The sequence below is a fragment of the Vespula vulgaris genome, chromosome 8 (assembly GCF_905475345.1).
Source record: "Vespula vulgaris chromosome 8, iyVesVulg1.1, whole genome shotgun sequence".
Lineage (NCBI taxonomy): Eukaryota > Metazoa > Arthropoda > Insecta > Hymenoptera > Vespidae > Vespula > Vespula vulgaris.
This window is the reverse complement of record NC_066593.1, coordinates 3,605,818-3,616,330: the sequence shown is the minus strand read 5'-3', so window position 1 is coordinate 3,616,330 and position 10,513 is coordinate 3,605,818. Positions and strand designations below refer to the sequence as shown.

At 38.3% G+C, this 10,513-nt stretch overlaps 1 protein-coding gene across 1 annotated transcript; it reads right to left on the bottom strand.

Moving 5' to 3' along the window:
* Window positions 1–125: 125 nt before the first annotated feature.
* Window positions 126–7,612, bottom strand: LOC127065795 (short stature homeobox protein-like). Its single transcript, XM_050998650.1, has 4 exons — window positions 7,420–7,612; window positions 6,601–6,996; window positions 1,460–1,693; window positions 126–1,088 (listed from the first exon to the last, which is right to left on the bottom strand). The coding sequence occupies exons 1-4, from the start codon at window positions 7,610–7,612 to the stop codon at window positions 715–717; spliced, it is 1,197 nt and encodes a 398-aa protein (XP_050854607.1). The 3' UTR covers window positions 126–714.
* Between the last annotated feature and the right edge of the window lie 2,901 nt (window positions 7,613–10,513).

Below are 10,513 nucleotides of genomic sequence, written 5' to 3'. Positions count from 1 at the left end.
TTCATATTATATATATATATATATATATATATATATATATATATATATTTGATATTTCTTTTTGTTCTGTTTTTTCGAACAATAATCTAACAATCGTTCCTCATAGCACGGAATGATAGATATAATTGAATAATAAAAAATAAAAATTTATAGATGACTCGTAAGACTTCAATTTTTATATAGATATGATCGAAATTAGGACGATATGATCCAAATTATGATCTAAGAAGATTAAAAACAAGAAAAGAAGTATCCAACTATATCACGATGAAAATGAGATATAAGAATTTTTATAAAAACCGAATTTTAATAGTATCACATACAGCAAACTATGTATGTTAGAGAAACATATAGATTACAATAGGTATCCTTAAAACCAGAATAATGGTGGAACCATCGCATGAGAAGACAATACGATAAGCGTATACCATAATGCAATCGATAGGAGGTCAGAGTCCTTTCCGTCGGAGTGTATCATCGACGAACAATATCGCGTCTTGGAAAACGATGATTGGTGCTTCCCAATCTCTTTTGATCGATCAATCAAAGAAGCTCGATCGTTGAAGATAATTCACGATACTTACGAACAAGTGGGTGTTGTTTCTTTATCGACATACATATCCGTTCCCGACTCATGTTCGTTGTTAAGTATCGAATAATTATTATCGATCGTCCAACATAATCATCATCGTCATCGATCATTGATTAGATCGTTTACGCTGGCCTATCGAGTCCAAGGGCTTCTTGATGTCGCCTAGCTTTCAGCCTGAGATCAGCGATGCTGCTGTTCTTTGAACGTGCTGCGGCTGCGGCTAAAGAAGCAGCTAGACTTAAGGGATGAGGATGATTCGAAGATGTCGGTGGAGGTGGTGGTGGTGGTGGTAAACAAAAAAGACCACCTGCCGCGGCATAATGGAGAACAGCTGGGTCGAATGCCGAACTAGCTGCTGCGGCTGCAGCACTTACGTTACTTCCAGCACCTTGCATAGGTGGATGAAGCCTAAGAGCCGGCAAATAAGGTGCCACTCTGCATGGTTCCAATGTCGTCGGTGGACTTCGTGGTGCCAGCACCATACCACCTGCAACACCTTGTCGAATAGAAGGAATTAAAATTTCAATTATTAAATTGCGAAGTCGATCGATGATTTTGGAATAACTTTCTATAACTTCATTTTTTTCTGTGTCTAAATTTAACTATTCAGCAAACATTAATCATGGGATATAAACTAACAATTAATTTTGTAATCTAATAATATGATTTCAAAGTTATATGATGTTATTAGAACGATAACATTTTAAACCGTGTCTGATAAAGATTTCATAAAATTCTTTAAATCGGCAAAATTTTAATTTTAAACAAAATTTAAAAAATTAAATTAAAAAGTTATCAATTCTATATCTAAAGATTTTAATCAAAGTGCATGTTCATATCGCATAATAAAAATTTATTCTTTTTCACCTTTGTGTAACTGACTTTCATGTTTGCGGCATTTTGCACGACGATTCTGAAACCAAACTTGTACTCGCGCTTCGCTTAGCCCAAGTCTCTGACTGAGTTCTTCTCTCATAAACGCATCCGGATAATGGGTTTCATCGAAGAGCCTCTCCAATTCAGCGAGTTGCTCCAAAGTGAAATTCGTTCGTGATCTTCTCTGCTTGCCATTTCCATTACCATTTCCACGGCAATTTGACCCTGAATATTATATGGAGTTGGTAAATAAGTAATTTCGAAATTTTCAAGATTTTCTATTTAAATAAACAGTATTCTTTAATAAAAATTTCGAAATTACTTACTGAGCAACTTTCAACTAATATTACAACTAAATAATGTAGTATTGTTTATCGTTTATTCGATGTAAAATACTTAATTAAATATCATTGTTAATTCTCTCACATTACTTAGTAGCCAACTCAGTATCATACTATTGTTTATTATTTATTTATATATGAGTTGAATGAAATACTATAGTTAATTGTTTATTTAGATATAAAATATATAAAAAATTTCGAAATTACTTAGTGAGCTATCTTAATATTATAACATCGATGACGATATGTGACAAATCTTATTGTTAATTACGATCGAAAGAACAATCATGATTCTAAACAGAATCGATGTTTTTCTCGTTTTCCTTGGATACCTTGGATATAATTAATGCAACGAGGCTAGAAGAAACACAAGGGAATTCGAAATTGATCTTTCTGATCTTTCACGGGTCATTGATGTCGGTCTGCACGCCATCAACATAAATTTTGCTAAGCTTACGATATTCTTATTCAAATCATACGTCGAGAAGAACTCGTTATTAGCTGACATTAGCAAGACCATCTTCTCGAAGTATTCTCTTCATCAATCCTTCTTCACGGATTATGACTTTCCGCGAATTATTTGCCAAGTTCGAACATCCGTGAAAATTTATATGTCTTTCCATTACAGTATTATCGAGCAATATACTCTTTTATGTGTAAGGTAAAGACCAACAAGGATATAAATTATACATTGATATAGTTGTACAAAAAAATGAGCTCGATTGCAAGTTGACTGTAGAGTGTTTATCAAACAAATGACTAAACAAAATAACGAGTCATATCCTTTGAATGTCTTATTTACAATTAGAAACAAATTACACACACACACACACATGTTTAATAAATCAATGTCTAATAAATTTCCTTAGAAAAAAAAAATAATTTAATAATCATCGGGATGATTTTTATACCAAACTTTGTTGCTTTATTAGATCCAAAAATAATTTAACAATCATCATTTTTCTGCCAGATATCTCAATATTTTTTATTATGATTGACCATGGAATCAAAGGAAGAAATTGTACTACGAATGAAACCGAGAAAATTTGTAAAATGAGAATTGTAATGTGATGCCGCAAGTTAAAGAGACATGCCGATAATAAAGGAAGTATACGAATTAATTAATGGGTGCTTAATGTAAAGTAACTACGGTACAACTCTCGGGAGGTGTTGGCCGATGGGAACTCTGGGAGTTGCTTCGACGTAGGGTTGTGGGTGGAGCTCGGGGGAGGATTAAGCGCCTCTCGTAAGAGCCGCTTGACGAAGGGGATGTGATTTATATAATTTAGCAAAGTGGTGAGCTACGCAGTCTTATAGGGGGTCGTTAGTCACCTCTTCTTCCCTTTACCCTCTTACCCTACGATCTCTACGACCAACTCTCCTACCTTAATCACCCTCTTCTTGGCTTTCTCCATCTGTCCGATGGAATTTCTCAAGTGAAAACGGCCTCTCTATGACTTCGACTCGAGAATTTCATACTTTTGATTATCTCTTATTCAATTTGTTAATTCTTAATCAATAATACTGCTAAAATATAATCATTTTCTTTTAAAGCATATGTCCTATTTACTAATGAAATACAATTTATAATTCATTTTATATATTATGTCCTCATAATATTATGATAAAGTTTCATTAAAAATTTCCATATAACGCAATTATTATCAATAATAATAATAATAATAATAATAATAATAATAATAATCAAAAGATGTTTCTGACTCCTCGAAATTAACATTTTTATTTTGTTATTAATATTAACATACGAATTAAAAACAAAAGATTTACTAGATTGTTACGATCCGATCTCCAGAAATAGAATGTTTGTTGTTGGCCATGAAAACCGAAGGATAGTAAAATTGATTAATTCGTGTGATATGAAAAAAATGTGACAGAGATTCGTAGTATTTTCAATGATACGCAGGCGCGCCTCGAAAATGGCTACCATACGGCAATGCGTATAGCGCTTTAATCAATTAACGCATAGCTACGTAATCCAATCGGAACCCTGCCGTAGGAAAGCCCGCATCCATATGTACAGCGGTTTAAAATCCCTCCTCGCAAAATAACTCGCGTGGTTTACGGCCCCACCCTCTTTTTGTTCACCCCAGCCACGAATGTCTCTCGCGAGCGTTACATCCCTTTTACGTACAGAGTCATCCCTCGTTTTTCTCGATAACGACGAAATTTAATCGCGAAGTAGAACCATATTGGATTTTTTTTTGAAAATCCAAACAATAGCAATTTTAGTAGAGCCGAGTTCAAAAATTAGAATTAACAGAGGTGGAGACGGAAGTTATGAAATTATTTATCATTCGTAATAAGATTATCGTGATTTTTTTTTCGTTATACCTATATTTTTATTTATCCACCTATATATATATATATATATATATATATATATATATATATATCATCGGAATTGCATCGTCAAAATTTGATTGGCTAAACTCGAAATATTTCTTATATATATAAATATGTGTTTGTGTGTAAATTTAAAGTTTAAATTGTTAAGAATGTTAATACCGAAATTCGTTAAAAATTAATGATTTTAGAAAAATCCGATAGACTCCTTGTATGATCAGCGGTCTCGTAACGTGAGGGAAGAAAAGAGAAGACTACAGTTTAACCCTCGCCAAAGAACCGAAGCAATCACACTCGGACACGAAGGGTCGGCTAATTCGATTACCAAAAGCGCTGCCCTCTTGCTCGGAGTCAGTGATATCGAAGGCACCATTTCAACTTGTTCTATTTCGGTGAAGCTTCGCCTTCGTTGTGTATTTTTCTCGACGAAACGAATCGGAGATATTTCGGTTATTAGGCGGAGAAAGGCCTAAACGGGATAAACTCTCTAACCCTCGTCGTTTGTTCACAGTTATCCTGGCGTAAACGTGTCTGTCTTAGTGTCGATATCATAAATAAGTACTTACGTGATACTTCGTAATTTACCGTGTCCTTTCTAACGTCCCTATATCGTGTCAATTCGTGCAAAGGTATTTATATTTTATGCTCACTTTTTTACTTGATATATTTTAATCGTTTGCCCTCCATAAAGGTTGCTACAGCAACATATATATTCTGCATCACAATTCCACTGGTGAATATGAATACCATAGAGGATATCCATAATAAAAAGTACAATTAAATCTCATAGTTCTAGCAACTATACGCTTAAGTGTACTTAAGAGAACTACAAGAACTACAAGACTCCTATATAAAGGAGTTCTTTTTAAAAAAAAGAAAAGAAAAGAAAAACATCTCTATGTAAGAGTCTTTTCATTCGTAACTAGCAGTATCGTTCATCCTGACATTGGAGAAAAATCAAAAAATTAAAAAATCAAAAGCCAATGAAACGAGTGAATCCTGATATCATCGAGAAAGAGAGAGAGAGAGAGAGAGACTCGCATTGCTTCCATCAGGGGAATTTCAATCTCCCAAAGTTTATCGCCGTGAACATCGTGATTCAGTGATCGAACTCGATACTAGGATCGGACGTGCAATTTTCTCTAGCGATGGTCAGACGAGCTGATCTACTGCGGCACTTTAAGCGCGCGCACGTCAACCCCCTCTCCCCCTTCATCCTCGCTAACTCACCCCCGATCCTTCTCCAATAATTCCCCCCACTACCCTCTTCTTTCCTTACGTACCAGACCGGCTCTCCTTTTCCGCGCGGATATTTATGATTTTACTTTCGCGCCTCCGATGGCTGCCGGGGCTCGGCAGATTGCTTTTTGATTTGCGCTTAATCGGGGAAAGTTATGGGCCCCGGAGAAATACACGTCCGACGATACGCGTTTCCACGCGAGAGAGCATACCGTCTACGACTTTTAGGGGGCGTACACGACCGACACGGCCACCCGCATATTAAACCATAAATTTATGCCGACTTTACCCGCCGACCGATATCGAGTTATAAACGTGCAAACGTATTCCTGGTTTGACCGTGTACGGAGGAATGATCGAATGTCGAATTTTACAATTTTATTTCCTTTTTCTTTTCTTCTTTTTTTTTTTTTTTTTTTTTTTAAAGAGAAAGAAGAGGAAAAAGAGAGGGATGAACACGTCCAATAGTGCTTTTGTTTATCCCTATAAAAATCGTAATCACGATGATCGCGATCAAATTTGTGCTTGGTAGGAAAAGTTGTCATTGGAAAAAGTAATGGGATTGATTCTATGCGAGATATTATTATCTAACTATTTTGTAAACATTAACTCGTATGTATAAATTCTGTGAAATTTATATAAATCATATAAGTGGTTCATTGATAAATTATAATTGTGAAAGGAGCTTGATCTTTTTAAAATCATATATAAAAATATTAAATTTTTTGTGATGATATATCAACGATCGTACTCGAAAGATCAAATCGATAGTCGATTGTGGATCTAATCGTGGTTTTCAAAAAAGTAAAAAGAAACGAGTTGGCACGTGTCGAAAATCAATGATCGTTACATTTTGAACGGTCAGCGTATACCCTATCACTTGGAAGCTTTATCGGACGACGTCCTGAATTATAAACGAAGATCGAACCCTCCGATGGATACACGTCGTATTTGAGCAAAGGCTTTTGACCTCAGTGTTTTCGTCTTCGCGATGATAGAGAAGAAACAAACGTTGGATGGACGTCGAAAGTAATAATCGAAGTGTCTTCCTTTATATCGTTATTTCTTCAAATATAGATTAATCAATCTTACAATTAGAAAAGAACGAACATGAAGAATAAAAACGATTAAGTGTGTTTGTGTGTGTGTGTGTGTTCATGATCAATTAAAAGGACGAATTGCTCTCACCTTTGGCAGCTTCCTCCTGATTATGGACCAATGATCTAGCAACTTGCGAGGTTAATTTCGAGTCGTTTATGGTCGTTTTAACGTCGGCACTGGTGACTCGGCTTTTCGATTCCGTGCAATTTTCTGGACTAGCTGATCGATCTCTCGTGATTGGGGGAGGTGAAGGACTGCAACCCAAAAGTTTTCGTACGGACAATTTCAACTCCGGTGTTTTGAGAGGTGAGACGTTCTCCGTGCTGGCCTTGACCTCCTTAACCACGTCCTTGATCTTTGTCGCAACGGAAAGGTCTTCCGGTTGCAATCGAGTTTCCGGTGATGGCGGTTCCTCGACGTTACCAACCTCGACATTAGATTGGTTACCCTCCTGACTGGATTCTCGATTCGCCGACTTTCCATCTGGAGAACGTTTCGCGTTCTATTATAAATGATCTATTCGATCTAACCGACAATTATATTTCTTTTCTCGATTAATTAATACCGCGTAACGTATGTAGATATGTGAATACGAGACAACGATAGATCATAAAGCATAAGTAAACAAACGTATAGAAAATACACATAGGAAAGGATCGAGATGACAATATGCAGAACTTAGATCTTTGGAACACCATAAACACATATCGACAGGGACACCTCTTCCTACGAAGCACGATTTTTATCACTCGCGTATACACTGGATCCTTTCCACTAAACCTTATCTCTCTCATATGTGAGATTTTCTCCTAGCTCAAAGGAGGTGGGAAAGAAAACAAAAGACAATAAGAGAGAAATAAAGAGAGAGCAAAAAAGTATAAGAGAGAGAGAGAGAGAGAGACATACGGCATTCATTTCCGTTGTCATCACCAAGAAGATGCGCGACACTGAGGGTGATACGGGTAGAGGGTGCGCGTTCGGTGTTACTCCTGACGAATCCAAGTTGAGTGCTCGTATCCTCGTCGACAACAACGACGGGTAACGGCGCGGTCGCGTTCTCTTGAAAACTCTTGGAGACAAACTGGGCAAGTTGCTCCATTATCGAGAAGACAAGACTCGTATCTCGCTCGCGAGCGAGCTCACTCGCGAGTTCACTCGCGAGAGTAGACACCGAAGGGGGTTAGACGTTGTGGCGGGTACGAAGTAGGTACGGAAGGCGTCTCTCAGTTTTCCTATCGGTCCAAGTACCAACCATCGAGATGGCACGCACCCCCAGGACGCCATTCGAACGGCGACCAATCGGGCTTGAAATGGGCGGCACCCGTTAACGCCCACCAAAGCGCACCCTCTTTCACCCCTACCTACAATCTCCCTCTTCCGAACCTATCTCCTCTTAGCGAGACACCACTCCCCTCATTAGCATTCGTGCACCCTCAAACTACCCTCGCCCTTTGCATCCCTTCCTCCTCATCCTCCTTCTCCTCATCCTCCTCCTCCTCTTCCTCCTCCTCCTCCGTCTCCTCCCTTCCTAAGTTTCCTAACGCACCCGAAAACCCCAACAGCGCGTTCTCTCGACCCTCTCCTATCTCTCTTTTACCCTCTCACCTCTTCTCCTAGGTGCAAATCGCACCTTCAGGGCCGCGCGCCTCGGTTTCTATCTTCGTCCCGCCGATTTTCTTTCCATTTTTTTTCGATTGTAAAATAATCATATTGATATTTATAAATATTCTTATATCTATAATAATATTGATAAATTATTGTGAATATCGATAAAAATTAAATAATATAGAATACTAAAATTTTCCTTTATATAAAACCTATAAAACATGTTAAAATACAAAAGCATAGATATATTTTATTACTTTTCTAAATCGTGTTCTCATATTTATTGATTTACTCTATCGTTTAAATTCAAAAAAGGAATATTCGTAATGATGCCAAAGAAAAACGACACGCGTATTACATCGAATTGAATCTCGATTGCGACCCTGTACTACGATGCGTCCCCCTGTTTGCCAGCACCAAACTCGACAATATTTAAATGGGATTGCGTTCGGGAATGTAATTGCTCGGGCAAACATGCTCGGCACATCGTCGGCTCGTAGAGAACGACGTCTCATCGAATAGATATAGACACGGAGATTGGATAAAGATGGATAAATAAAGGGAGAAAGGGTGGAAGAGGGAAAGGGAAAGGGAAAGGGAAAGGGAAAGGGAGAAGCGAATGAATGAGTTGACGAATAGAGAAAAAGGAAAACTTGTAAATATAGAATATCATGAGTAATTGAAATATGTAGACACGTGTATAGATATATAAACTTAATCATAATATTGGATGTAGTTTAAAGAAAAAAAGAAAAGAAAAGAAAAGGGCAGAAAAAAAAGTAGTATAAAATGAAAATATGAGAAATCGTAGGAAAGATGTTAAAAGAAAAGGAGGAAATCGACAAAGAAAAACGGAAGATACCAAAGAGAGATAGTTTCCGATTGAAAAATAAAGAAAATTCGAGTCGGACAAGTGGTAAAGGAGAAAAAGAGAAGGAGATACGCGAGGGAAATGAGGGGGAAAAAGGAGTACGCGTGGTCCGACAACGTGCATCCTGAGAACGAGAGGGTGAGGTAGGGAGGGAAAGAGAGAAAGAGAGAGAGGGAGAGAAACAGAGTGAGAGAGAGAAACAGAGGGAGAGTGAGAGAGTGAGAGTGAGAGGGGTAAAGGAGAGAGGGTCAGGAGGGAGATCGAAATGGTAGGACGAGAGAGGGTATGGCTTATAAACGCAGGCAGACGGAGCCAATCAGGGCGCAATGCGATTACCTTAACGAGAAATCCGATTACTTATTCATTCACCTAACTCGAAATCAGTTTAACTAATCGTTTAATTCGGTTGCTAGCATACCCCACAGGCGGCGAACGCGCGAGCATGCACGCGTCCCTGTGTGTGTGTTGCTGCTGTTGCTACTGCTAGAATAAACCTCATCCCCTCACTAACGCCACCTATATCTATACGGTACATATATATACGCATACATGTAAAAGCGTGGACGTAGAGGGAGCTCGTACAGCGTTGGTAGAGGTAGAAGGGCGGTCGGTTGGATTTGAGGGGTGGAAGGAAGAGAGGCCTCATTCAATTCAATTACGTAATGAATTGTCGTGTCTTGAGTAAACACCCTTCCTCACCGCGACTCGCCGGCAGAAAATCGGGGCTCTGGATAGCACCGGCACCCCTTGCGAGGATCGTCGAAAGCAGAGAAGGGGGTGGCGGGAATCGAAGCAACGGCGCGGCGGCGGTTTAGCCGAACCGAATCAATCTGCGCACCGGCTCGCAAATGCTTCCAGAGTTCTCCTTGCATCCACCTTGTCTCTACGATTTGGAGAGATGAGAGGGAGGGAGAGAGAGAGAGAGAGAGAGAGTTCAGAGGCAATATTTCTCTCTCTTTCTCTCTCTCTTTGCGAGTTGAGTTTCGATGGAGGAACATAAAAACGACGTTAGATCGATCAAGACTTCCTGAATTACCAATAAACCATAATTGATTTTCTCATAATTGATTACGTACTTGTAATATAGAGCACATTATGCGAATCTTCTTATTCTCAATCCTAATAGTCGCATCATTAATTAAGCTTTTTATGTTATCAATTAAAGAGAGATAAGCTGAAAAGGCAAAATGTTAATTTCTAATGTAAATGAATTGACTAAAGTGATTTACCTTTTATTCACATTTCAACGAGGTGCGATTCCGTTTGTAGGCGTGGTATCGGTAATCCCTGTGTTTCCCGAAATCGACCCTGGCCAAATTGATGGTAAGGCCACTTTAGAGGTTTACATAGGCATTGGAAACGGTCGGCGATCAAAGGACCGAATCGATATCGGCAACGATCCGTGTAATTTCTCTCGTCTGAAAAGCGAGACTTTGATTTAGGCCTATTAATTTATATTTAACTAAAATAGTATATTCTTAAAAAAAAATTATAATATTATTTTGTTTATTACCGAACGGTAGA

Bases quoted from the DNA above. Each gene is read 5' to 3' on its own strand.
- LOC127065795 (XM_050998650.1), bottom strand. From the start codon at position 7,612: ATGGAGCAACTTGCCCAGTTTGTCTCCAAGAGTTTTCAAGAGAACGCG. The intron at 6,997-7,419 runs GTATGTCTCTCT...AACGTTCTCCAG, and splicing joins TGACAACGGAAATGAATGCC to ATGGAAAGTCGGCGAATCGA. The intron at 1,089-1,459 runs GTGAAAAAGAAT...CTATTCGACAAG, and splicing joins TGAAAGTCAGTTACACAAAG to GTGTTGCAGGTGGTATGGTG.